Source organism: Molothrus ater, chromosome 23, assembly GCF_012460135.2.
Source record: "Molothrus ater isolate BHLD 08-10-18 breed brown headed cowbird chromosome 23, BPBGC_Mater_1.1, whole genome shotgun sequence".
NCBI lineage: Eukaryota > Metazoa > Chordata > Aves > Passeriformes > Icteridae > Molothrus > Molothrus ater.
Genome location: NC_050500.2, coordinates 7,120,881 through 7,148,101, shown reverse-complemented (window position 1 = coordinate 7,148,101; position 27,221 = coordinate 7,120,881). Strand labels below are relative to the sequence as shown.

The following is a 27,221-nucleotide window of genomic DNA, read 5'->3' as shown; positions in this document are numbered from 1 at the left end:
CCAGGCAGTAACCCCAATGACCCACACTGTTGCGGTAACTCTGCATAGAAAACCCCACGGGAAGCTCACAGTGACTCAGAAGTCCTCCTGCAGTGCCCCAGGAAAGGCTCGTGCAGGAAGGGGTCCTGGGGGCCCCCCGCCAAGCACACCCAGTCCTCCCCATGCTGCAGCCCCCCACAAACTGCCAGAGGTCTCCAGATGGCTCTGCAGGGCAGAGGCTGTGCCCAGGGCTCCTGGGAACGGGCGTCGGGCTCCCCAGGGCTGTAGAGGGGTCAGTTCCAGACTTTCCCCCGGAGTGGCTGGGGAAGCTCACTCTGAACTCCCCAAAGGTGTCTGTGGGGTACTCTGGGCTCCCCAGATGTGGCTGTGGGGCAGCTCTGGGCTCCCTAAAAGTGCTGTGGGGCCACCTAAGATCTCCGAGGGTCCTTGCAGGGCAGCTCTAGACTCCCCAGGGATGCTGAGGGGCAGGCTGGGGAATCCAGAGCCCGAAGGCGCAGAGTGTGTCTGCCAGGCAGCTTTGGGATCTCCGGGGATGCTGTGGGACACCCCGAGGATGCTCCGGGACAGCTCCGTGCTCCGCGGGGAGCCGGCGGGGCAGGCCCGGGCTCCCTGAGGATGCTCCGCGCTCCCCGGGGACGCTGCGGGGCAGGCGGCGGGGCAGTCCCGGGGATCCCCGGGGTGCGGGATCAGCCCGCGGGGCGGTGCCGCCGCCGGTGCCGGGGGCCGAGCCGGTCCCGCCCCGCCCCGCCCGGTCCCGCCTCCCGCTCCTCTATCGCCGCCGCCGCCGGAGCCGCCGCCGCAGCCGCGGAGCCGCGAGCAGCGCCGGCCGGGCCGGGATGTGACGGGGCGGCTGCCCCGCGCCCGCTGCGCCGCTGCCCCGGGCCCGCGGGCCCCGCGCCCCGGGAGGCTGTCGGGGGGCGGCGGCGGCGGCGGGTCCCCCCCCGCCGCCCCCATGTCGGAGGGGCCGCCCTACGGCGAGGGGCAGCTGGCGGGGGACGCGGCCGTGGGGCAGCTGCCCTTCCCCGTTCGCCTCCGCGGCGGCGACGGGCTCCTGGCCGGCGGGCAGGGCAAGAGGCCGCCCAAGCTGGGGCAGATCGGCCGCAGCAAGAGAGGTGGGTGCCGGAGGGACCGGGGCGCACCGGGAGCCGCCCGGGATGCGGGACACGGCCCCAGGGATGCGGCGGGATGCAGCGGGTGTCCCGCGGGGTGTTGGGGCTTCGTGCACCAGGGACCTTCCCCGGGGACGCGGGACGGCGGGGACCGTCCTCAGGGACGGGACACGATGACCGGGCTCCCTGAGGATGTCGGGCATCGCGTCCCGAGGACCTTCTCAAGGGCTGCAGGGCACTGGGGACCGTCCTGAGGGACAGGGTATGGTGTACTGGGCTCCCTGAGCGATGTTGGGCATCGTGTTCCGTGGATCTTCCCCAGGGATGGGGCATCGAGCACCTTTCGGGGATGCAGGGCACCGGGAAGAGTCCCCGGGGATGGGGCACGATGCACCAGACTCCCTGCAGGATGTCAGGCAGCACGTCCCAAGGACTGGCACCGGGGTGTTGGGTGGCCGGGACCCTCCCTGGGGGCAGAACATTGTGCCCTGGGCACTTCACCGGGTGTAGGGCAGCAGGGACCTTCCTCGGGGACAGGGGACATTCCCTGGGGACCATCCCATCCGCAGGGCACAGAGGTGAGGGGACCTTCCCTGGGGACATGTCCTTTGCCAAGTGTCCCCAGGGACAGGGCACCAGTGCCGGGGCGTGCGGTGCTGGGGACGCTCCCTGGGGACGGGACACGGTGCCGGGTGCCCTGCGGCGGTCGGGGCCGTGTCGCTTTGCCAGCAGCCACACCAGGGATGTCGGACCGCTCCAACCCCCTCCAGGGTGACCTTGGGCGGGGGGAACACGGCGGCAGAAAATTCATCGCTCTTCTGTTTCTTTCTGCTTTCTAGTGGTTATTGAAGATGATAGAATTGATGATGTGCTGCAAAACCTCTCCGAAAAGGCCCCTCCCGGTGTTTAAAGCCTCCCTGGGGACGCTGGGCCGAGGCCCGGGGTGGGGTCGGTTTACAATGGCACAGGTGACTGGCAGAGAATAAACCCCAGCCCCGCAGCGAGCGCCGAGCGCCGGGAACGCCGCCCGCAGCCGCGCGGCTCGTCCTGCCCTCCGGAGACGCGCGGAGGGGAGGGCGGCGAGCGAGCCAGAGCCCAGCCGTGAATTCAAAAATGATAATAAATTAAAATATATCTGTGTAATCGGGAAAATAGTCACCTGCTTCAAACCCCCCACCCCGAGGGATGGACGGAGGAGGCACGCCACGGCTCTGAATTACTCGGGATGGCTTTTCTCGGGCTGATGAACCTTGTGCCGCGCTAGATCGGGGGGTAAGAGGAAAAGGGGCAGCGGGAGATGGGGGGAGCGGGGGGAACAGCCCCTGGAGTCTCCCTCCGGCCAGGGTTGTTCCCAGCGGGCACCTTGTTTACATGATTTAATCTTGCAAAAATGAATCCGTGCACTTGGATGTACCACGCTATCCCCTTCTGTATCAGTTTCTTTTTTTTATGTTGATGTCTTTGGATGTTGGGAAATTATATAAAATAGATATATATATATATATTTAATTTTAGTCCCGTTTTAAGGTTCTCGAGGGGGAAAACCAAAACTTTTATAAAGGAAAGGCCTGAAGGAAGAATTGCTGGTTTATTTTTTAAAGCTTGTACTTCTTGGTTGCTGTGAGCAAAGGGACAGATTTTATATGTATGGGGGGCGGGGGGGTCGCTCAGCTTTTCTAACTACCATGCAGTCTGTAGTGTGGGTGATCTTGGTTTTCTTTTTTTTTTTCCTTATATTGTGGCAGTTTCCTCTCTTTAATAGACTGTATTAAAACATATATATAAAAGAAATTATTTAATGTAATCACAAGAGTGCCAAACACTTGGAGATGCTGGAGGGCAGTGATTCCCTCCCCGAGACGAGCAGCACTCGGAGCTTTCTGCTCTTTCCAGGGCTCGGTCGATCTCTCGTGGGGTTTTCTCTGACTTCTCTTTTCTAATCTTTCTTTTTAACTATTTTGCATGACGTGCATAAAAACAAAAGGGGAAAAAAAAGGGGGGAGGGGGACAAAAAGCGCCTCTGGTGCCCGGGCTTGGTTCTTGTTTCTGTTTGCGATTGACAGACCTCAAGGCAGGTTTTTCTTTCCTCCTTTTCTTAAATATTGTGTATGTTGCACTTTTATCCACTACACAGGGCTATTTCTGCAATGTCCGAATAAAAAGGAAAATGAAACAAAACGGAAAAAAAAATTATAAATGCGGATCTGTTTTCCTGTGGGCTGCCAGGGCCACACAGCATGAGCATCCATCCTGTCCCCCCAAATAATCCCAAAATAACTAAGGAAAACCTCCCCACTCTCTAGCACAGACCCCTGTTAATCTGAATAACTAATTGTAATTAATATTTATTTGTGAGATTTTTTTGTTTGATGGGAAAACACTTCAGGGGCACAAACTTAATGGAAAAATTCAACGCTGGGTCCTGAGAGTGGCTCTTGGGAATGGGCAATAAAAGGTGGCTTGCCCTTCACTGGTGGGAAAGGCGTGGAAAATGGGCATTTCCCTTCCAGTATTGCCTCCCTTCCCCCCAGACCCCAAATCCTGGTGTTAAAAAAGGCCATTATCCCTTCTGCCCACGCCACCGAGGGCACGAGCCAACCTTTGTGCCCAGGGAACAAGAATATAATCACAGATGGGAAACAAGTCCAGGGGTGGGATTTTATTGCAAAGAAAATCATATATTGCAATAAAAGCAGGATGTTGCTGAGCTGGGATTTGTACAGGATGACCTGGGGGGAGATGGATTAATTTGGGGTGGCACAGGGAGCAGGGGTGCGAAGGCTGCACAATGCTCCTGTCTCCACCACCTTTGCTATTTATTGCTCCATTTTAAACCCACACAGGCTCTCCCACATCCAGGATATGATGAGGAGCTTTGTTAAATTGCTCCCTTGAAAAATCCCCAATTAGTTTCAATTTTTCCCCAGCTAGTTCAGCTCCGAGGTCGTGGCTGTGTGGGTTGGACGCAGCACACACAGTTTTGGCAACCAGATTTTCTGTGCTGGGGGACCTGCTGCACCTCCAAACCACGAGATGGCCCCCAGAAGGGAGTTTTTTTCTCCCAGACTAATGGGTTTTGCCCCAGTCAGCATCTGGGGGCGAGCCCAGGGCATTGGGAGAGCAGACACAGCCAGAGAGGAGCAAAGCATCCCAGGTGTGCCAAGGACAGCGCTTGGGAGCTCTCAGACACAAAACCATGGGTTGGATGCAGCACTGGGGTAATTAAGTTCACCCAAAACACCCTCTTTTTGTAAAAACCTGATCTATGGGTCTGCCAAACCCAATTTCCCACTTTATCCCATACATCAAAAGATCTCTGAGCACTTAAACCTCCCCAAAACCCAGACCCATCTATGGGTGCTCCGAGGATGGGGCGCAGGCACAGCCCCAGATCCCCCCAAAAACACCTGGAGGCCTGGGAGGGGCCGGTAATGCTCCAGAGAAAGCCTGAAGCCAGAGGGGGAAGGGAGGCTGAAAGAAGAGGAGATTCTGCTAAATTATGAACCGCTCTTTTATATGCATCTTTCATGCACGGCGCATAAATAATGGAGCAGGAGAGCCCGGCGAGATCGAGCACGGGAGGATGCGGGATGGAGGGGCGAGGAGAGAGCGATTCACGGGGGGTGGTGGGGAAAGATGCACCCAAGAGACCGAGCCGGGCATCCCGCACGGCCGGGAGATGGTATTCTGAAGGAGGATTTAAGGATTAAGCTGGCCCCGGGGCAGGAGTTTATTGCATACATTATTTAACAGATGGCCCAACGCAGGCGGCGGCTGCCTACGGTCTCCCCGGTGACCTTGGCTGGGAGATGCCGGAGCCGGGAAGGGAGCCCGGTGCCATCACCATGCTCCGGTTACAGGGATCAGAGGAAAAAAAAAACAAAACGAACCAAACCCCAGAAGCCAGCACCCAGCAGCTCCAGAGCCAAATCCCCATGGAAACTGCAAAAATCCCCACCCAACCCTGCCCATATGGGCTGCTTGTTTTGGCAGGGGTGGGAAAAAAAAAGGAGGAAAAAATAAAATGTATAGAAAAGAGCCATTTGCAAGTTTATTTACCAGAGGAAACTTGGCACCTTTGGAAGAGCGGGGTAGGGGAGGGACGAGTGAGGTGCAGAGGTCCCAGCGACACCCAGAGCACTTGAGAAATCCCACTCCCATGCCCAAACACACACTTTAATCCCATTTTCCCAGGGATTTTGGTGCTGAGGGAAGGTGCTAACACAGTTGCTCCTGCAGCAAAGCCAACCCTGACCGCTTACACCCAGAACCAGGTGTGTCTTCATTCACCTCTAAACCTGCTCGTGTTCCACAGGCTTTGAGGCATCAGCCCCTGGAAATCCCCCAGCATGACACCAGTCCTGGGGGGCTCAGAGCAATGGACAACGATTTTGGGGCTGGATCAGTGCCCCCACCACTCATTTCCCACATCACCTAGGCAGCAACTCAGAAAAAGAAAGCAAAATTGAGGGCAGTGTGTTGCAGCCAGGGCAAAGAGGAGCAGGGGGAGTGGGTGAGTCCCCCAAAGCTCTTCCCAAAAGGACGCCCATGAAGCAACTGCCCAAAATAAATATTCTCTCTCTTTTTTTTTTTCTTTCCCCTCCTCCATCAAAACTAGGGCATGTTAAACTAGGCCAGCACTCCTAAAGTAATTTATTTATCATGGCGGGGAGAGAGGAGGGACAGCAGCATGGGCTGCAGAAGGGGATGCTCCATCCTGCCCCCAAATGCTGTGGGTTTGGGGAATAAAACGGGTCAGTTCTTCCCTCTTCCCTTGTTGAAAAATCGTAATTACTCAGAAGGAAGCAGCTTTAGTGACCTTTGGTGGAGAAGACACAAAAACGGTCATTTCAACGGAATCAAACCCTTTTTGATCCGTTGGCTCAACTGTTTTCACCGCTGGGGTTCATGTTTTGTACTGTGGCATCAGACAGAAAATACGCTTTAGAAAAATGAAAAATGGGAAAAGGCGTGAAAGAAATTTTACCTTCCTTAAAAACTTGGGGTTTTTTTCTTGCTTTTTAACACAAAAATGAGAAAAACCCAGTGGCTGCCCGAAACCTCTCCATCCATCCCTGCCAGGGAATGGGGCCAAGAGGGATTTGGGATGCAGCCCCCATCAGTCATGGCCTTGGAGCTTCATTTGGGGCTTTAGCTTTGCCTTTGGTCTCCCCATAGGAAGAGTGGCTTCTGGTGGGATGGACCCCCAGCGTTGCTTGTTTGGGGGGCTTGGGGGGCTGCGGGTCCCCCTTTCCTGGGATCTTTGTCCCACAGCCACTAGAGGCCACTGAGGCTCTGTGCTCCCGGCTGATTTACTCAGGCAGGACCTTTGGACACACACTGGCACCCAAAAGTCTGAAACAGGCAAATCCCCAGAGGCAGCAAAGCTGGGGAAAGGCAGGGCAGGGAAGAGCTGTCCCTGAGCTCCGTTGGTGTCTCCAGGGGCATCCCCACACCAGGACCCCACGGGGAACAGGGGCACTTTTCCCAAATCTGGTCAAGCCACTCAGCTGCCCAGACTTGTGCTGAGCACTGGTGGGAATTTTGTGTGTCCTACCCCAAGCTAAACATCTCCAGAGGACAGGGAAATGCTGCCCCACGTGCAGCATCCTTCCTGGGCTCACCAGGAATTTCATGAGGGGTCAAGAAGACACTCCCATGATGTGGCATTCCTTACCTTGGGAATATTCTGCAAGAAAATCCCTAGATCCCTGCTGCTGCTGCCTCAGAGAGCCTGGGAGTGGAGCTGCCTGCCTCCCCAGGCTCCTCATTTTCATTTTGCCTGGAGTTAAAATTTTCTAGGATATTCTAAACAGCCATTCCCACTTAGAAGGGAAACATCAGACATCTTCATTTACACACTGCTCCAGGTGTCAAACTGTTGCATGACAATAACAAGTGGGAGACACCTCACCCAAAAAACAGAGAATTTCCAGCTGCAGCCGAATGCAGCAGCAGGTGCTCAGATAAAACCCAAACCTGAGAACAGCATCAGGCTCTGCAACCTGGCCAAAGCCTTCCCAGACAAACAGTCAGTGTTTGGGAGAGGAACTGTATTTTTTGGAGGTTGGATGTCTGTGCTGCCTCACATTTGGGTATTTTCAGACCCTCGGTGAGCAGGTGAGAATGGGCACTGCCTCCTCTGGGCTGCCTCAGTTCTCAGCCTCACTGGCTTTGGAAGAAGATTCCCTGCCACAGATTTTTCCAAGACAATTCCTCCCCTGAGTTTTGACAGGATGTGCTTGTGATAGAAATTGCCCTGTTAAATTCATGTTGGTAATGCAACACCAGGAATGTGGAGGAATAAGAAGAAAACCAGAGGAATTTGGGCTCCTCTCCATGCTACAACACCTCAATTATTAATATATATAGTATTACATTATATAATACTATATAATATTATGTAATATATATGGTATTATATAATACATACAATGGTATATATATATAATTTTTGCAGAGATAAATGTGACACCCGCACAAGCCCTTTCCTTTGCAGGGGTCCCACCCTTTCCCAGGGCAAAGGGGAGCAAAGTGGGAACATCTCAGAGTCCCTGGAGCTGTGTGTGCACACAGCTCAAAGCACCAGCCCCTTCTCAGGGTGGGGGGAATAAAAGAAAATAAAGGAAAATAACCAAACGGCAGAAATAAACCCCAAACAGGCCATGTGACACAAGACTCCAAAATACCCGCGGTGAGTCACGGGTGTGGAGATGGGGCTGATCCAGCTCTGACTCAGCCCGGGCAGCCGGTGCAGCCTGTTTGTGTCCCCCCCACAACTCCTGTTTCCCATTTTTGCTCCAAACCTGCTCAAATATAAATAAATACTCTGTGACTAAGAGACATGTGGTGGGGCTCAGCCTGCAGCAGCCCCTTCAAGCCCCCCAGTTCCTGGTGGTTCCACAAGGGCTGGACACACCAGTATCCCACAAAAGCCAGGCCTAGGGACCAGTGAAGTATTTAAAGTGTTTTTTAAAATACATATTTTTGGAGGGGGAAACACACACACACAGGAAGTTCTTGCTGATGCCACGTCAAGGAAGCACTTGGGATTTTCCAGCTAGCTCTAATTAATTAGTATTTTCTCAGCTTAGCATCGTTTTAAACCTGAAGCACCAATTCCCACGGGTCACAGACAAGGGAAGCCAACACAGAGCAGAGCCTGCCCAGGTGGGGTGAAGCCTCCCTCTGGGACACCACATGGAGGGCAGAGGGTGCTGGTGGAGCTGGGATGAGACTCAGTTCCCACCTGGGTGCAATCCAGCCCCAGCCCTTTCGAAGCCACAGCATCCCCAGAGTGGGGGAAACCTCAAGAGATGGCTGAGTTTGGGGGAGGTGCCTTGGGAAAGCTGCTCTTGGTTATTCCCACTGGATCTGGACAAATGCACGGGGGTGGAACTCCCCTTATTATTTACAGCTGGGTTGAACCCCCCACGGTGTTTGACCTCCTGGGATTCTCCAGGTTGATCCCAGCCTCATCCCAGGTTAGAGCACCATCCCTGAGCCACAGGGTAAGGAAAGGGGAAAGGCAGGATCAGGATGAGACCCTGGCAGCATCATCAGCATCCATAACCAGTTTCCATAGCAACAGGTTCAGCCCCAGATCGGCAGCAGGTGCTGGGAAGCAGGAATGAGGAGAGAGCTCGGGGGGACCCCATGAGCAGCAAAAAATAGGGTTTGGTACAGAAAATCACTTTGCAACTCAGCCCCTCGGGAGCGAAGGGAGGCTGAGCTGAGCCGTGGCCCGACACAAACCCAGGACAGCCCTTTCAGGGACACCGGGGAGCTGCCCCCATCCCCCCACCCCTGCCAGGCATGGATCCTGTCCACCCATTCCAGGGGTATCAGCATTCCCAGTTTATTCCCAGCTGGGCACCAGGAGCTCTGCTGCACCCTTCCCTGGCTCCGGCCAGGAGCAAACAGCCACGAGACCCCAGAGCATCCATCCCACAGTCCTGAACGCCGGGGGAGCGCACGCCTGGGGAGTGATCGGGAGGGAGAGCCCGGACAGGGATGCTCCAGGCGTGCGGATGCCGGCGGGGCCTCGCCCCCAGCCGCGGCCGTGCCCTCCTGCGGCACGGTTACACAAGGCTCCCGGCGCTTGCATAAGCGGCAGCAGCCAGTGCAGCCTCAAGGAGAGAGGAGAAGTGAGCGGGAGCCGCGGCCCCGAGCCACGCCTGCGATGGGATCCCTGGCCAGAGCCCGGAGTGCCGCGGGTCTGGAGCAGGGCATCCTGCAGCCACTCCTAAACCAGGTGACACAACCCCCTGCATGCAGCAGACTGGCCCCATCCCTTCACCGCCCTTGTGGATAGACTGAAAACAGCAGGAATTCAACCCTTAACAGCCATAAAAAGGCTGCCAGAACCCCCAAAGCCAGCGAGCAGCCTGCACACCAGCCCTGTGGCATCCAATACTCACCTGCTGCCACTTCCAGGCCTGGAAATGGGGTTAGTCCCAGGGGAAAACCATTTTAAAAAGCCTTTTAACCAAGCAGGTGTGAGGGAAGCATCTTGTGGGGCTTGGGCTCCCAGGGAGCCTCTGTGGAGCAGGACACCCATGGGTCAGCATCAGCCCTCAGCTCCCAGTCCTGCTCTGGGGGGAACGAGCACTGCCTTCAAACCAGCACCCATCAGCACCCAGGGTGCCTTTGGCCAACCCCTGGGAGTTTGGCACAGGGCAGCTCACCCTAAACCACTTTGTTCATGCCCTAAACCACGTTGTCCGTGCCCTAAACCACGGTGTTCATGCCCACCGTGGTGCATTGGATCTGGCTCAGCTCCACGGCTGTCAATGAGCACGTGGCCAGAGAGGGTTTTAAGATCCTGCAATGGCCAACCAAGTCACCTTTCCCAGGGGATTTACACCCTTTACAGGCTTCCTTTCCAGGATTCCTAGGTGCTGTCCTCACTGTACTGGGGCTGATGTTTTGACTCCAACTCCTTCCCATCCCACAACCCACATCCCTTGTTTTTCTGCCCAGTGCAAAGAAAGGATTAAAAACCACAACAAAAAGTGAAGAAATCCTCTAATTTAATGAGCAGAGAAGCCCACAAACCTCTAGCTTGGCTTTTTAAGTATAAGCAATATCATCTCTGTGTCTTGAGGAGATTTAATTATTTTAACAATTAAAAGGGACCTCCCCAAGAGGCTGCACATGGAGGGCACAAGCACCTGCAGACTCATGTGCATCCCAGCCCAGCACAAACTTCCCATAGCAAAGGTAACTTTACAGGTGGCACAGAAAGAGAAAACCAGAAAAGGTCATTGCACAAGAGGGGCTGATTCTCCTGATTTAAATACAACCCCAGAAACCCACACTGCAAAGCCACAGGCACACCCAGAGCTGCAGCAAACACTCACCAGTGACCCTTGGGCAGTGATGCTGCTTCCTTGCAGGCAAGGGGAAACATTTCCATCCTCCTTCTTTGTATAGGGAATGACTCTATGGGAACAGCTGCCACCCCAAAGGCACAACACTGGGACAACCAGCTCACTGGCAGGGTCAGATACCCCAGCTCTGCACCCATCCCTCCTCTGAGACACCCCCCAAACCTCAGCCTCAGGCCTTTTATTGCCTTCAGGATAACAAATCCCAAAATCTCAGTGCAGCTGCCCTGGGAGGGGAAACAACACAAAAGGACACGAGCCCCAGGTGCTTAGAGAGCTCCAAGCCCCAAGGTGAGCATCCAACCATCTGATTGCCTCTGAAAACCATTGTTAAGGTGATTCTCAGCAGAGGACACGTGTGGCAGCCCCGAAGCCCCCCCAGAGTCTGTGTTGTGCTGGGGTGAGGCAGAGCTGCGGGAGGAGCGAGGGCGATGTGTGAAATCGAGGGGCGGCCACAGCTATTTCTGCTCCGTGTCAGCACCCACTGACAGCAGCACCCTGGGAACACAGAGAAGCTCCAGGCATCTTTTTTCTGAGTGAAATTCACCTGTACATGACTGCACTTCCCCATTAACCCCCAGCATTGTGAGGTGTGGAGCTCGCTGGTTCTGAGCTGGGGCTTGGGGCCACAGCGAGCTGCTGGCACCCTTGACATCTCCATTTAGGCTCCTGAGATTCCCCCTTATCTGATGGGCAGAAGCTTCTACAAATCCCTTCTCCTTCCTTCTGCTCAGGGTCACTCTTTTTTTCCCCTTAATTTCTTGGGACTTGGAGCGAGACCCAGGCAAATGCGACTGATTGTGTAACGTTTTGCTCAGAAAGCTTCTTAAACAGTCACATATTTCTATTGGATTTCCTTGCCCTTCACTGCTGATTACTGGAGTATTTATATATAAATAGAAGCTGTCTTCCCCATAATCTGCTTGTTTCTCCTAATTAACTCAGGGCTGCTCTCCTTGGTTTGCTCAGCCCTTGGGTTTTGGGGATGCAGGCACCCAGCAGCACTCAGTGAACCCAAATGCACCAAATTTCTGCTGAAATTGCTTTTTTAGCTGGTTTTAAAGATGCAAAACCCTCCCTTCCAAACTTTATATGCTCAGTATCTGCCCCATCCTCCCAACTCCCAGCTCAGGGAAGTGCTCAAACGTGATTTCTTCATCTTCCTCCTTCCTCACAAAACTTTCCCTTAATTCAAGGAACGTCTCGATTTGATAATCATTTTAATCATTATTACTCATCTTTCCCCTTTCTTCCCCCCCTCAAAACTTCGTCCTGGGCCTGTCAATCACTTTAATAGCTGTTTACAACCTATCATCAAGTCTTGCATAACATCCACATGACTTCACTCAGATGCCTCCGACACCCAAAAGCTGCCCCTGGGCTCTATTTCAGGAGTGATGGAGCCCACGGCACCAACTGGCTGCATCCCCCGCCGGCATGCCCGGGGTCCTGGGATGGAGAAAATCAAAGCCAAAGACATGCCCGAAGCAAAACTATTTTGTAGTTAACACAAGGCAGCCCCACGCTGCTCCCTGGTTCAGGTTTTGGGGGTGAGGGTTGGTTTGGTGGGCTCGCACCCCTCCCCAGCATCGCAGGTGGATGTTGCACCAATTTGTAGAGATCGGGAGCTGAAGGTATTGGAGCAGCCCCTGGATGGCAGCCTGGCCTCTGCCCCCCACTCCCCTCTCAGCATTGGGACACACGCACACCAAACACGGCAAATTCTGTTTGAAATGTCGTTTTCTAGCGAAGCTCTCCACGCCGCGGCATCGCCCGTCGGCGGCGGGTTGGCGGGGGGACGGGGCAGAGGCGCAATCTGTGCTGGAGCGGCTGCCAGCCCTTTTCCTTCGGCAGCGACGGCTGGCTCGTGGGGCGGGGGGGGACACGACGGCTCTTTTTTAAGCTCTCCCGTCCTCCCCCTCTCCTTCAGATTTCATAACCCTTCAAAGCACGAAAAGGCTCCTCCGGTTCCCGGCTAATGAGTCCCTGCGGAGGAGGAGCGCGGCCCCGGCGGGAGCGGAGCTCGGCAGCAAAACCTCCCCACGGCGGGTGGGACGGGGCAGGGGGACACGGAGGGGTCTCTGCGGGGTCTCGCCATAACCCCAACTTGGCCAGTTCTCTCCCCAAAACCGCTCTTGGCACGAGGCTGCCCGGGATGGGACGTCTCTCCCTTCCCGTGCAGATGCTGCATGCAAATGTTTATTTACACAGCATTAGGGGGTTATTTATTAAGCCACGGCTGACAACTGTATTCAAACTAATTTCTCTTAATAAGGCACTTGCGGTCACCCCGGCAACAGCACCGGAGTGCCCTTCTTGAAGGAAAATACTTACTGGGGTGAAATCCCCTTGGATGCCAAGAGGGTGCTCTGAGGGGGCCTCTGGAGATGTTGGGGCTGGAGGCACCAACTCCCTTCTTGGGAGATCTGCTCCATCCCCCGAGATGGAGTGCAGAGGGAGGAAACTGGGCTAGAAGTGTCTATTTTATGTGATATATGTAGAGATAGAGAGGTCACCAAAAGCAGGGGGGCATCCAAGGGGGTCCTTGCTTGCCCAGGGGAAAATAAGGGATGGCAGAGCTCCCATGTCCTGCTTTGGATTGGAAAACACAATGGCTGCTTTATCAATTCCTGTGATTACAACACTAATTAGGATGATGTGGGATGAAGGCAGGATTTCTGTTTCCCTGCACTGACCAAGGTGACAGGTTAAACTATGCAAAGAAAGACAGCAGATTTCTCAGCTCCATCTCTGCCTCAGAGAATAATCAAACCAAATTTCCCCTGGGTTTTAAAATCCTGGATGCATCAGTTCACCAAATGCTGTGCAATCCAGGGTTTGCAAAACACAACTCCCCAAAACTGGAAGGAAGCTCCTTATCCCATCTGAAACCCAGACTTGCACACTAAATCATCACGGGGTTGTTTTGGGGGTATTTTACTGAACAGTCACTCAGTGCTCCAACCAGCTGGGGTGGCCCCAGGGAAACCCACCAAGAACCCACCCCAAAACAAAGGATTCACACTGGGAATTAGAGCAGGCTGTGATTTACTGGGACAACAACACTTCTGCAACAACAGAGAACACGACTGTGCTGACGCACCCGGCCGGCAAACCTGCAGCAGCACTGAGCATTGCCACACTGGGGCCCTCAGAGAGGGGACATCAAAGCAGACACTGGAGGGGTGCTCGAGGTTCTGGGGAACCCAGAGAGCTGACACTGAGAGCAGAGACCAGAGGGAAGCTCCTGGAGACCCAAGAGAGGTGAAACCAGAGCAGAGAGCAGAAGGATAATCCTGGGGATCCCAGAGAGGCCACACTGAGAGCAGACACCAGAGAGATGCTCATGGTCCTGGGGACCTTGGAGAGGTGACACCAGAGCAGACACCAGAGGGGTGCTCATGGTCCCCAGCACAGGTTTCTCTCCTGTGTCACCTCCAGACACACAGACACAAGACAGAAGCCTGCTGGGACAAGGCTGCTACATGCCAAGGGAGGGAGCAGAAGGCAGTGGGTTCCAGACGGGGTCCACGGGAGACAGTGGCACACAACTCCCTCTGGAGGCACTTGATCCTTCAATCCCGGGCACCCTGGCTCTGCCTGTGAAGCTCCAAAGGCACACGTTGGCTGCAAGGGATCTCACAAACTCCTGCTGGGATTGCAGAGAGCCTGAAGGAGCCCAGCACTGTGTGGATGGGATGGGGTTTGGTCCCAGCCTCCAACTGGCCTGGCTGGGCTCGATCCTCCTGGCTGTGACAGCGGGGCCGCTCTTCACATGCTCATTCCCAGCCCAGATTCCCTTTTATCCATGAGATGAGCATGTTGTCAGACTTTGCCTTCTCTGAAAGCCATCTGAGATGGCAGGAGCCAGGCAGGAGCCTCAGGAAAGCAGGGATTTGGGGCTGAGGGGCTGCAGTGGGGGCTTGGCGGTGATTCAGAGCTGGGAAGAGGCATCTAAGCAAGGACAGGGAAAGTGGAGCAGGCCACAAGATCTGCCCTGGAAACTGGGCTTGGACCAGAAGAAACCAGAATCAGAGGGAACTGCTGTAGCTGAAAATAAAAAGCATCTACTGCAGGCAGTGGTAGGTTCCCTTCCAGGGCAAAATCCTGACTGCTGAGTGCAGGATTTAGCCCAGGCTGCTGTGTGTGCAGGGTTTGCTCTAATAAACACACACATCCCTGCAGCAGAGGAGTTGAGCTCCTTGGAGGCATTTCCTTAAGGATAGATCCCTGCTCCTGTGCCCTCAGTAATCTGCCCAAGCCTCCCTCCTCCTCCTCTTACACACTGCCTGGGTTGTAGCACAGCAGGTTGAACTCCAGGTTCTCATCCCAGTGACGGAGCAGCACAAAGAGCTGCTGGGCTGCAGCTTTCACCGTGGCCAGGCTGGATCCCTCGGGGAAGTCCTGCCCGCTCAGCCACAGGCTGGCTTTGGCAGCCACCAGCTCCCACTCGATGAAGTAAGAAGCTGAGCTGTGCTCCAGCCAGGCCAGGGCCACAGCCGTGGCCCACAGCATCCCCTCGGGCTCCGTCTGCTGCTGCAGCTCCACGTCTGAGAGCACAGCCTGGAGCTCCGAGCCGCCCTCGGTGTCCCAGCCGCTGCCGCTGCCGGCGGGGGAGGAGAAGCTGCGGATGGTGATGGCCGGGGGGCGCAGCTCCTGCTCCTGCTCGGCTCTCAGGGCTCTGGAGATGCTCTCGGCAGCGCTGCCCGACAGGTGCCGAGGGCGGCCCGCGTTCCCCAGCACTGCTCCCCCTGCCAGGTCTGCAGTGGTGGGGCCCTTCCCCTGCCCGCTGGGGACCAGCAGCTGCTGGGGGCAGTTCAGGGGTTTGTGCTCCGAGGAGGAGGAGCTGTTCCTCTTGCTGCTGTAGGAGCCGGAGGGGCTGAGGGACAGGCGGTGGCAGGCGAAGGGCGACGTCCACTTCAGCTTCTCCATGGGGATGTTGACGGCGTCGCAGAAGGCTGAATTCAGAAGGAAGGCACCACAGGCCAGCTGCAGGGACACCTGCAAGGGATGGTGGGCACAAAGGGAAGCTCTGGCACCAATCACTTGTGGGTAGCTCAGGAAAAAGGCATGTATGGGTGAAACAGCTCCCCATCTCTGAGCAGGTCACTGGACGTGGTGTCAGAGGTAGCAGGAGGAAGATTTGGGGGGATCCTCCTCTGCTCCCCTGCCGTGACCACACAACCCCAACAAGGCCCAGGGAGGAGCTGCTCACCAGGGGAAGGTAGTCCATGCTCTCACTGTCACCCTCAGAGCTGGCTTTGCTCCCTCTGCTTGGAGATTTACTCATGAAGCCTTTGGCAGCTCGAACCAGCAGCATGGTTTTATTGAGGGTCAGCCTGTGAAAGGATGAAAAGGTGTCTGTGACCTCTGTGCTCATCCTGACACCCACCCTCCCCTCCAAACCATCCCTGCTCCCCAGACACTGGCACCACACTTAGCCCCAGCTCCAGCTCCTTGGGTCCCTCCTCTCCCCCTGGCTCGTGTTCACATCAGACCCACACAGGTGGAAGGCACCTGCTGAGGTCAGAGGAAGGTCGAGCTGGCTCATACCTGGCAGCAAAGAGCCTCTCAATGGATTTTTGGGCTTGTGCAGAGGAAGCAGACAGGCTGTGGAGAGGCCCTGGGGAGAAACACAGTGCTGGGTTTACAAGGTGCTACAGGGGAGCAAAAGGGAGCAGAGTCAAGGTCCTGGCTTGTTTGGCTGCTGAATCTTTGGCAAAACTCCTCCTCTCCCCTTGCCTCATTTTTCCTATATGGATAATAAAAATTCCTATACCTTTTAAAAATGAACCTGGGGGAGATTTTTACCAAAAGTCACATCAAGTTCCATCCTTTGCACCTCAGAATGAGTCCAGCCCTGTGCTCACAAGCCTAGTTTTAGGTAATAATTTTTTATAAAATTCCCCAAAACTCAGCAGAAGCCCAAACCACTGACTTGATGGAGCTGCACAAGGTGCCAGCAGCTCTTTCCCTACCTTCAGGGCCACGGCAGCGCTCCCAGGCAGACAAGGACAGGGTGCTGGAGGGTGAGGGGCTCCTCTCCTCAGCATCTGCAATTGAGGAACCACATCAGCAACAGCACCCAGCCAAAGCCAGCACCTTCCCTCCCACGGCACGATGGGGTTAATGAGCCTCTTTGGGGCTCTGGTAATTCAGCTCCAGCTCTGACAGTGCCAGACAAGGTCCAATCCAACTCGTCTTCATTAGTGGAGGATTTGGTGACAAGTGAGTGTCTCACATCCCCCCTGCCTCTAATTACACTCGTTTCATCCTTCGTGTTACCCACGCTACGGCTGCCAATTAACTCCCAAGCACTGCCAGCAGCACCCCTGCCATGGCAGGGCTGTGGGGGAAATCGAAGCTTCCTCTCCCTTCAAGGAGATGAGCCCCAGCCTGACACGTGTCTGGTGAGCACAGTATGCAAAGGGGAAGGCAGGATTTAAAAGGACCAGAGAAGGTGTCCCAAGCCACTGAGTGTGCCAGCCTCCTGCTGAGAGCAGGTTTGCCCCCAGGCAGGCTGCACAGGCCGGACAGCTCAGTCCTCTTACAGGGACAGACTGCCTGAAACCCAAGCAGCTCTCAGTCGCTGGCAACCTTTAGCAAGCATAAGGGATATCAGCTCTTTAGTGATTATCAGCTCTTTTGAGTTCAGCTCCTTTGCTTGCTAAGGCGCTGCAGGCTGACCAGCAGATCCTGGTGAAAGAGGAGAAGGCCATCTTGGTGTTCCACAGCCATGTCTTTACTGGGGGTCTGTGAAGGGTTCCAGAACGGCTCTTCTAACCAGAATGGGCTAAAACAGCCCATTATGTAGGGTATAGGGGGATCCAGAATTGTCCAAGACAGGGGTTAAGGGAAAGTGACCTATGGGGTTACAGAGAGATAAGCTGGGGTCCAAAAGGTGGAAGACAGGGGCTTGCCATGACTTGGCATTTCCTATCTTTAGGCCTCTGCTCTCCACGGGGCCCTAGCAGCCCATGGCCTGCTACAACTGAGATCTCTAACACCAGGAAGGAGATAAAACCCCAGGCAATCTTACTCATGCTGATCAATCCGTAGTCTCCATTCTGGCCACATGCTGCCTGAGGATGTCCCGGGGAAGAGCCACGATGCCTTCTGTTTCCTGAACTCTTCTGTTTCCTCTGGTTGCCTTGCTTGGATGTTGCCCCTTGGCATGAGAGAAGAGAATGGCCAGTTTTAGAGAGAGACTGGCACATGCATGATGGCAATGAAGCCACAGAATGAGCTTGGTCAGGAACTGGAGTGACAGGACAAGGAGGAATGGCTTCAAACTGGAAGACAGTAGGCTTAGATGGGCTATTGGAAAAAAATTCTTTGATATGAGAGTGGTGAGGCCCTGGCACAGGTTGCCCAGAGAAGCTGTGGCTGCTCCCTCCATGGAAGTGTCCAAGACCAGGATGGAAAGAGCTTGGAGCAGCCTGGGGTAGTGGAGATGGTGGCAGGGGGTGGAATAGGATGAGCTTTAAGGTCTCTTCCAACCCAAAACATTATGTGATTCTCTGGTCATCCCTGGGTATCCAGACCTCAGAGGAGACCAATTCCCTGGCCATAGGAAGAGGTTTGTGCCACCAAGATCTTGACCACAACCTTGGGTATGGGTCTGGTGCCAAATTGTGCTGTGGCTTCATAGGCTTTGCCCTGAGAGAAGTTCCCCAGTGACACCTTCCCTGCCAGGCCAAGGTTCCACCCCTGTGCCAGCCCCACGTTACCTGTGTGGGTGTACTGGACCAGGGTGGGCAGGTAGGAGCTGGTGCTCAGGTCCACAGGCACGAAGGCTGTGTACTTGCTGATGATGTTACAGGCCTTGCTGGTGTGGACAGCGCTGAGCTGGAACCGCCGCCCAGACCCTGCCACGGGAGGGACAGCAGGGTCAGAGTCCAGGGGCCCCAGGGGCTCCCCCACCCCTCACACCCAGCTCCCACACCCACCCCCATGCCTGGGGATCCATGCCCAGCAGGGGCTGTATCCCTTTATCTCTCTAAACTCTGCCTACTGCTGCTCCTGCTCTTGTTTCACAAGCCCAGATGCACCTCATGAGGACAGGGTTGACATGGCCCCGGGACACGTGTGGCCCACGGCAGTGATGTGTGGCTGCTGCTGGAGTTGGATGCCACTTCCCAGCTCCAAGTGACCAACTCCTTAAAAAGAAGCATGTTACCTCATGCATGAAGCTGAGGGATCACAGAATCATGGAACATACTGAGTCAGAAGGGACTCTCAAGGACCATCAAGTCCAACCCCTGCTTCTGAGGAGTGGGAAGGAACATGAGTTCAGGAATGATCATGTGCAACAAGGCTGCAGAAGCAGAAGAGCACAAGGCGGCTGAAGGGAGCTGTTATCTGGGAGTTGTGTGAGACATTCCCTAATATTTTATCACCAGCAGCTTTTGTTTTCACTCCAGAGGCTGCTGAGACTGCTGGGAAGCCCTCCCGAGGCCGGGCAGGGTCTGCCTGCAGCCAGCTGTGCATTACCATGCTCGATTTCACACTCCCTCTCAGCGAGCTGCTCCAAGTCCTGGATAAGTGACTTGGCTGCCAGGTGGTGGAAGGTCTCACTCCACACGTCTTTGTCACCATCCTCGCGGCTCTCCCGCTCCCGGAACAGAGGGTGGATATCAAACGTGACTTCCCACTGCACAGGCTCGTTGTTCCTCAGCCCCTTCACCACTGCCCTGCAGAGGGCCCTGGGGGAAGAGCGCGGGGAGCCGCAGGCAGCGCCGATATCCAGGTCCTGGGGCTCCCAGTCGGAGGAAGTCTCTGTCTCAAAGGTGAGAGATGGATGCTGGGCAGCCTCTGCAGAGAGGGGAGAGGAGGATAATTATCCACCTCCCTGGGAGCTGAATTCCCCACTGGCACCACAAAACCATAATTAATCCTTCCGAACTGTCACACGGTGGCACGGGGTGCGATGCAATGGCACCAGACCCCGGCACGGACAGGTGAGGCTGGCCATGCCTCCCCCTCTCCCACTCACCCACATCCCCGGGGCTCCGGCTGTCCGATGAGGAGTGCAGGCTCCTGATGGCACCGAGTGCTTCCAAGCCCCTCGCCGGGGCCTCCTGCAGCCCGTCCGGGGGGGTGGCGTCGTGGCAGAAGGACACACAGCTGTGCTGGAGCAGGGCGGGGCGCCGGGCGCCTGTGCCGCGCATCCTGCCCGCAGAGCCGTGCGGGATGGCCGGGAGGGGCTGTGAGCAGAGCAGGTGTTAGGGCTGGAGCCAATGGCACAGACCTGCTCTGTGCCCTCTGATCCCGTCTGCTCCAACCATGGATCTGCTCTGTGCCCTCTGATCCCATCTGCTCCAACCATGGATCTGCTCTGTGCCCTCTGATCCCATCTGCTCCATGCATGGATCTGCTCTGTGCCCTCTGATCCATCTGCTCCATGCATGGATCTGCTCTGTGCCCTCTGATCCCATCTGCTCCAACCATGGACCTGCTCTGTGCCCTCTGATCCCGTCTGCTCCAACCATGGACCTGCTCTGTGCCCTCTGATCCCGTCTGCTCCAACCATGGATCTGCTCTGTGCCCTCTGATCCCATCTGCTCCCTGCATGGATCTGCTCTGTGCCCTCTGATCCTGTCTGCTCCAACCATGGACCTGCTCTGTGCCCTCTGATCCCATCTGCTCCAACCATGGATCTGCTCTGTGCCCTCTGATCCCGTCTGCTCCCTGCATGGATCTGCTCTGTGCCCTCTGATCCCATCTGCTCCCTGCATGGACCTGCTCTGTGCCCTCTGATCCCGTCTGCTCCAACCATGGATCTGCTCTGTGCCCTCTGATCCCGTCTGCTCCAAGCATGGATCTGCTCTGTGCCCTCTGATCCTGTCTGCTCCCTGCATGGACCTGCTCTGTGCCCTCTGATCCCGTCTGCTCCCTGCCCAACCCCTGTGAGGGATGCAGTCACACAGGTCCTTCCCTCTGCCCACCCCTGGCTGGGATCCGTGCCCAGACAAAGCCCTCCACCAGACCTTGGGGTGTCCTCAAGGGACCCTGGCCCCAGGGGCTCCTTCCCCAGATATACAGAAGGTGAAATATGAGTTTCATCCCTCCAGACATTTTAATGACTTTACTTGGGAACCAAAGAAAAGAAGAGAGACAGAAAGATCAAGGACCAGTTGCTTAGTAACGAAAGGAGAGAGATGCAGGGGATGGGAGAAAGGAATTTTTATCTTTTTATCTTCTTTTTTTTATCTTTTTTTTTTTTTATGAGACTGTTTCTCCACTTTCAGGAGACATGCATCCCCCACTCCAGCACCTGTGGTGCCACATTCCACAGAGATGCTCCCCTGTGCAAGGTCTGGGTTTAATCCCTGTCCCCAGGGCTGTGGGAAGACCCATCTGAACAGACAGACTCTATATTCCTAGGACATCACCAGCAGGGAGCAGAGGTGGTAGAAAGTGGTGGATGGAAGGATACTTTCTCTGAGTGACAGACATATATGACCTCCACCACCACCACCTAAATTCTGTTGCTCTATGACACCACCAGCAAAACTGGGAGCCAGGCGGCTCCAGGCATGATTTACCAAGCTAATATTGACACATCCTGCCAGACCCTTTCTGTTCCAAACCTGCTCCTTCTCCTGCCTGAGCTCTCCTCCCAGCCAGGGGAAGCCAGCTGGGAATGGAGCTGGGGGTTTAAGCTGCCTGTGGCTGGTGCTGACCTTTCCTTCCCAGCATGGCAAGCATGGAGATGAGCTGAGGGCTCGGCTTCACACCCCTGAAAATGTCAAGCCCTGGCAGCAGGACTGGGAGCTGGGAGAGCTGCTGGGAGCCCTGGCAGCAGGAGGGATAGCAAAACCAGGCTGCATTTAATTAAGAGCAGGCTGCATGCTGTTAACCATTTACTGCCCCCCAGAAGGGAGTCAGTTCCATCCCTGCCCACACACCAAGGGCAGGAGGATGCTCTGGGGACCTTCCCAATATAGGGAATGTTGCCAGTACCCCTAAAACCTGCTTGTTCCTGGTCACTGATGCTGTTCACCACCCTCACTGCTGTAGCCTGAGGGCAGAGGTCTCATCCCTCCCTCTGGAGCCCTGGCCCTGCTTTCCCCTTTGCCCCCTCATCTCCCCTCCCAGCCCTCACCCAGTGATCTCTAACCCAGAGAAGAGGGGAAATGAAAGTCCCTGCTCTGAGTTTCCATGGGAACACAAGTGCTGCTGTCCTCCTAGCCCTGCAGATGCTGATTGCAGAGCAGAGCATCCCAGCAATGCCAAGGATGAGAGAAAACTATCCCTATCCTTCCCAAAGATCAGCTGAAAAATCTGCCCAAATTCCACCTGCTGCAGGTAGGGGACAAAACCCTGTTCAGCAGATGTATCATCACACAGGTTCACATCTCATCCCAATGCTGTGTAAGGCAATGGATCCAGCTGGGAATCTGCTTTGGCACTGAAATCCTTTTCCCTGCCAGGCACAGAAGTGCCACAGCCATGGACAGGTTTGAATCTTAAATTGTAGGGAGGTAAGAAGGACCAGAGGAGCAGCAAGGTGAAGCACAGGCTGCTAAGGGGAAGAGGAGCAGGGAAAAGCAGGCTCCCATTGGGAGGGACTGCTATGGGATGTCAGGATGGGATATCAGGGATATCAGGATGGCACTCTGCCCCCTGCTTGGCTCATTTCCCCAGTGTTTGGGATGTGCTGCAGAGCTGTATCTATTATCTATATCTATATCTATATCAATATTTTAGGGCTAGTGTGAGTCAGGCCCTTTCCTTCAGGCTCTCATCCCCCTGATATTTTCCTCCTCCTCCTTGCTGGCTTCCACCTGCAGGCAAAGCCTCTCAGGGGATCACCTACCTGGAAATCCACCTGCCAAGTCTCAGGGCTGAGCTGCTGCAGGTCCTGCAGGTGGGTTTTCCTCAGGGGGTTTCTCACCAGGGCAGTGCCAGGGTCGCTGGCTGTGGGCACCTTCCTGCGGGGCTCGTGCTCGGAGATGTGGGTGGTGCTGTACGCCCGTCTCCTGGACAGAGCCTTCACATCCATTCCTGAACGGTGGGAGAGAGGATCAGCTCCACTCCACACTGGGATCAGCCAGCACCACCCTCTGGCTCACAGTGGGAGGCAGGGAGCCCTCACCAAGGTCCTGCCAAAGCTCAGGGGGCCACACTCAGCCCTGCAAAGTTTTAAGCAAAGCAACGAAACCACAGAAGGAAATAGAAACACAAAATTCCTGGGGATGTCAAGAGAGCAGGTTGGGAAGGTTTTGTCTGAGGAGTTTTCAGTCAAAAAAATGCCTGACTGCATTTCCTCAAACCTCCCTGGAGAAGACAAAGGGTTTACTAATGAAATTTAATTAGTGCAGACACGCTCCTGTCAGAGCAAGACTAAAATCTGCCTTGGAAAGACACGATTTCTCATTGCTTTTGACAAGTTTGAGGGGATGCACAGTACAGATCCTCTTGGAATAAAAGGGAAGATCATCCCATGAGTAACAGAGGTTTCCCCAGCTCCGGGGTGCAACCAGCTGCTTTATGCCACATGCTGCTGAAACAAACACCCAGCCAGGCCGTGGTGGGGAGGAGTGACACCCTGGGGAGTGGGCTTTGGATCCATTCTCCCCCTCTCCTGACTGGGAAGCTGCTTTGCAGGTACAGGGATGGTCTAGCAGAGCTACCCATTTGCTCACTCCACTCCTCCTCACACTGTTTGGGAAGCTTGTAAATAATTATGTGGCCAAAGCTAAAGCTGCTTTGAAAATCTCCAGGGAACCCAGCTCACCAGGGCTTCCCTTGATTTCCTGACAGGTTTGGATAAAACATCCAAACCAAACAGACTTGCTCAAGCCTCAGGAGATCTGTCATCTCTCCTGCAAACTCCTCCAGCTCTCTGCAGCTGAAGACATGTGTAAATCAGGCAAAAAACTTGGGGGAGCAGTGACAGGAGTTTGATTAGAGAGACAGGGCATCACCCCCCCCTGCATGTAGAGAGGAAAATCTGACCCGTGTCCGTGTCCGACTCTCCCCCAGGGTCTCTGCCCACGCCCAGGTGCTCGGGGCAGTGCTCGGTGGGGCAGGACCCCTCTGAGTCTCTGGAGTGGTTCCAGCTCTCCAAGCCTGCTCCCTCCTCCTGGGAGTGAAAGAAAACAGAGCTGCCCGACTCCTGGGAATGCATCGTGCTGTACTGCCGCCTCTTGTCCTGCAGGGAAGCACAGAGAGGGAACAGGTCCCACCACAGTCTCTGTCCACCAGCTCCCAGCTGAGACAGGCTGCACCAGCATCCTTAGCCACTACTGCCCCCCAAAGTCCCACCCATCACTCCCTTAAAGCCACAGCTGGGAAGCAGAGACACCCCCTGACCATGCACAGAGCCAAGGCTCTTGTGTACACCCCAACACACCCCGCTCCTGGGACAGACTCACAGCTCTGGGGTTGGACAGGTACGGGGAGGTGTCACAGATGACACCGTAGCTGACCAGGCGGTCACCAGGGAACAGGCAGCTGCTGCTGACAGGGGACACCAGGACCTCAGTGCTCTCAGGAAAGACCCACTCCACAGACACGTCACTCAGGACCGGAGCCATTGCCTTCTTCAGTGACCTGATCATCTGCAAAGGGCAGGGAGAGAGGTTCAACACCAGCTGGACATGGTGGGAGCCATGGTGCATGTGCCATCTGCTGCAGGGAAGGGGAACATTCCCTCAAACAATCCCATCAGCTGATTCCTACCCTCTGCTTCCGGTTAGTCTACTCTGATGTCCATCCCAACACCCCCATTTCCTTGGCACAGTTATACTTGACAGAGCTGGGTTAATGGTTGGTCTTTTCCAACCTAAATGAATCCATGATTCCATGATTTCTACCATGATCAGATAATGATGGAGCACAGGGCTGATCTCACACACACTGCCAGCCCAGAGCAAGGTGGGAGCTATTGGCCTGAGGGATCTTACTCTGATGTGAGGCAGCATCCCTTGCTCCCCTCTAGCACCCAGGCCTTCACTGGTCTGAGCCCCAGCCCCAGCTCTTCTCCTGAGCCCAGCACTCATACACTGATAATTTTGGAACAGCTCATTGCTAGCACAAGCCACTGCCAGAGATCAGCAATGCTCTGCCTGTTACACATGTGGAGAAGACCAATATTCGTGAATACCTCATGGGCAAATCTCCCATGGAGCCATCTACATGAGCTTCCCTGCATGCCAAGGGAACTGAACACCAGATTTAGAGACAGAATAGCTCAAATATTCCCCATTGTTCCCTGCTTTTTCACAGGCTTGGGAAGACACACCAGGCTGTGTTTTATAAGGCCATTAATTGACGCCTCAGACTGCTGAAGGCACCGAGCTGCACAGCCTGCAAAGCTCTTATTAATAGCTCTTATTAAACACCTCTCTCTTCACTGTCTCTGCTTTTAATTTACATCAGAAATGTTGATGCCATTCTGTCTTAGAGAGGTTTTTGTGTGCTCCAGGCTCCTGCAGAGGGTGGAGTTGCCGAACTCCTCCTTGAGAGATCAAGAAAGTAGAAGCTGGCTTTTTGGAGATATTTAGGAGCTAAAGACCCAATTCTCTCTGGGTTTAGTCAAGCAGCAGGTGACAGGCTGGGCTCTGCATTCACCAGGGGACAGAGCCATCACTATGCCAGATTTCAAGCACACGGTTTTACTCTTCATGGGGAGAGAGGGAATGGAGAGACTTTAAAGCCAGCTTAATAAGCAAAGCCATCACAGCGCATTCCTCTCGCTCCAACCCCGAGTCCTTCTCGCCTGAGCAACGCCAGGGCTGAGCCCGACTTCAAAACTAATTGGCTGCTTTGATGCCGGTCCCACTGCCCTCGCCGTACCTGAGGCAGAGCTGCCTTTGAAGGCAGAGCTGCAGCACCGCGGCCATCGTGGTCCCCAGCCCCAGGCGGAGGCAGACGCACCCTCCGCTCCCTCCGAGGCCGCCGACACCGAGATGCTCTTGCATCCCCTCCCGCTGCCCACCTGCTGCGGGGGGGGCTGGGAAGGCAGGGCCAGGATGGGGAATGAGCCCCCCGGGAGCCGTGGCCTCCCCCTCGCTGAAGCAGAGCATCCTTACAGCCCCGCGGGTGGCCCCCGGGGACTGGGGCTGTACCTTGGGCTGCAGCCTCTCGCCCTCCTCCAGGAACTCGGAGACGCCCCTGGACACGGCAGCCAGACCCCGCACCAGCCTCCTGCAGGCGTTTGGCCCGAGGCCAAAGCTGTAGCACCTGCAAAAGGACAGGGAGAATCATGATCCAAAGGAAAAGCCACCCACCAGCCCCATGTAGCTCACACACTCCCTCAGGCAGAAACTCCCTCTGACTTTATGCCACTGCTGTGTCCAGCAGAATAAACCAGCCCCTCTTGTAGGTATGTGGCAGGAAGGTTGAGAACCTCCCAGTGCCTAAAGGGGCTCCAAGAGAGCTGGAGAAGCACTTTGGACATGGTCATGGAGTGACAGGACAAGGGGGAATGGCTTTATGCCAAAAAACGGCAGGGTTAGACTGGATATTGGAAATAAATTCTTCCCTGTGAGGGTGGCCCTGGCACAGGTTGCCCAGAGAAGCTGTGGCTGCCCCTGGGTCCCTGGAAGTGTCCAAGGCCAGGCTGAAGGGGGTTTGGAGCACTCTGGGCTATGGAAGGGGTCCCTGCCATGGCAGGGGGCTGGAATGAGATGAGCTTTAAGGCCCCTTCCAATCCAAACCATTCTGGGGTTCTATGAACCACCAGCCCCCTCCTCTCAGCAGACCCCAAACCCCTTCCCCAAAGAGCAGCCTTCAGCAGTGACACTCAGGGGTTCCCAGCAGGACCTCAATCCTTCCCCTCCTCTGCAAACACAAACAAGCTGCTTTGCTCTCAGTTCAGCTCTTTTCCCTGCTGGCTGTGGTCAATAGCACTAAAGATCCAGTAATTATCTCTGCTTGCAATGAAAATAAACATTTTCTCAAGGAAGGATGATCAAGCCAGGTGAGGCTGCTCCCCCCTCCCCTCCCAGGTCTGTGAATCAGGATTTGGTTTGGGCTGAAGGCTGCAAGTTGAGCTGGAGCCCTGGCAGGGAGGGCAGTGCTAGGTAGGGATGGATGTGCCAGGAATCCAGGAGGATGGGAATGGGTGGGATATAACATTTGAGCAGGGCAGGAGATTGCTGAGAAAGAAAGCACCTTCAGCAGCAAACTGCATCTGCACAAGGGGCTTTTCTCTTGGAGGGTTTTAATCCTCAGCTGCCTGCAAATCCTAGGCCAGCCTCACACCCCTCCTAAATAAGGCTCTGATCTTCTTTAAAGATGGGCCATGCCCAGCACTCTCCCTTCCAGGGTCAGCCGAGACCACGCTCCAGCTCTGATTGCATTTAACCCTCCCTCCCTTCCAGCCCTGCAAGAGCCAGGGGTGGGAGGGTGGGAAACAACCAGACCTCTGTGCAGTTACAAACCCACAGAGCAGCTTCCCTGATAACTCCAAAGTCTGAGAGATGGAACAGGAATCAGGATTTCTTACATTTTCCCCATGTTTTGTGCCCCTTAAAGAGGCAGAGGAGAAACCAGAACAGCCTGTGATCAGGGCTGGGGAGCCAGGCTGGGAGCTTGTGCACAATTAGCTGCCTTTTACATTGCTGCCTTTCAGCATATTCAATTCTGCACAGCCCCATCCTGGAAGCAGCTGGGGCCAGCCCCAGATGTGCTTTAAAAAAAAAATATAAAAAAAAAGCAAGGAAGATTGTTGGCGTGTCAATCTCTCCTAGCAGGAAGCATCAGCCGAGAG

At 55.2% G+C, this 27,221-nt stretch overlaps 2 protein-coding genes across 2 annotated transcripts in view; one reads left to right on the top strand and one right to left on the bottom strand.

Annotated features, from left to right (window-relative positions):
• Nucleotides 1-813: 813 nt before the first annotated feature.
• CAMK2N1 (calcium/calmodulin dependent protein kinase II inhibitor 1) lies at nt 814-3,306 on the top strand. Its single transcript, XM_036396225.2, has 2 exons — nt 814-1,112; nt 1,949-3,306. Exons 1-2 carry the CDS (start codon nt 953-955, stop codon nt 2,017-2,019), a joined length of 231 nt encoding a protein of 76 aa, XP_036252118.1. The 5' UTR covers nt 814-952; the 3' UTR covers nt 2,020-3,306.
• Nucleotides 3,307-12,696: 9,390 nt separating this feature from the next.
• VWA5B1 (von Willebrand factor A domain containing 5B1) overlaps nt 12,697-27,221 on the bottom strand; it is a 29,788-nt gene continuing 15,263 nt past the window's right edge. Inside the window, exons 12-23 of the mRNA XM_036396417.2 lie at nt 25,576-25,690; nt 23,881-24,066; nt 23,462-23,657; nt 22,320-22,507; nt 19,494-19,704; nt 18,992-19,312; nt 18,229-18,366; nt 17,538-17,666; nt 16,477-16,551; nt 16,052-16,121; nt 15,714-15,837; nt 12,697-15,499 (exon numbers count right to left, since the gene is read on the bottom strand). Of these exons, the coding sequence (XP_036252310.1) occupies nt 14,777-15,499; nt 15,714-15,837; nt 16,052-16,121; nt 16,477-16,551; nt 17,538-17,666; nt 18,229-18,366; nt 18,992-19,312; nt 19,494-19,704; nt 22,320-22,507; nt 23,462-23,657; nt 23,881-24,066; nt 25,576-25,690 (2,476 nt within the window). The 3' untranslated portion in view covers nt 12,697-14,776. The remainder of the gene's footprint in view (nt 15,500-15,713; nt 15,838-16,051; nt 16,122-16,476; nt 16,552-17,537; nt 17,667-18,228; nt 18,367-18,991; nt 19,313-19,493; nt 19,705-22,319; nt 22,508-23,461; nt 23,658-23,880; nt 24,067-25,575; nt 25,691-27,221) is intronic.

Bases quoted from the DNA above. Each gene is read 5' to 3' on its own strand.
- CAMK2N1 (XM_036396225.2), top strand. From the start codon at position 953: ATGTCGGAGGGGCCGCCCTACGGCGAGGGGCAGCTGGCGGGGGACGCG. The intron at 1,113-1,948 runs GTGGGTGCCGGA...TCTGCTTTCTAG, and splicing joins GATCGGCCGCAGCAAGAGAG to TGGTTATTGAAGATGATAGA.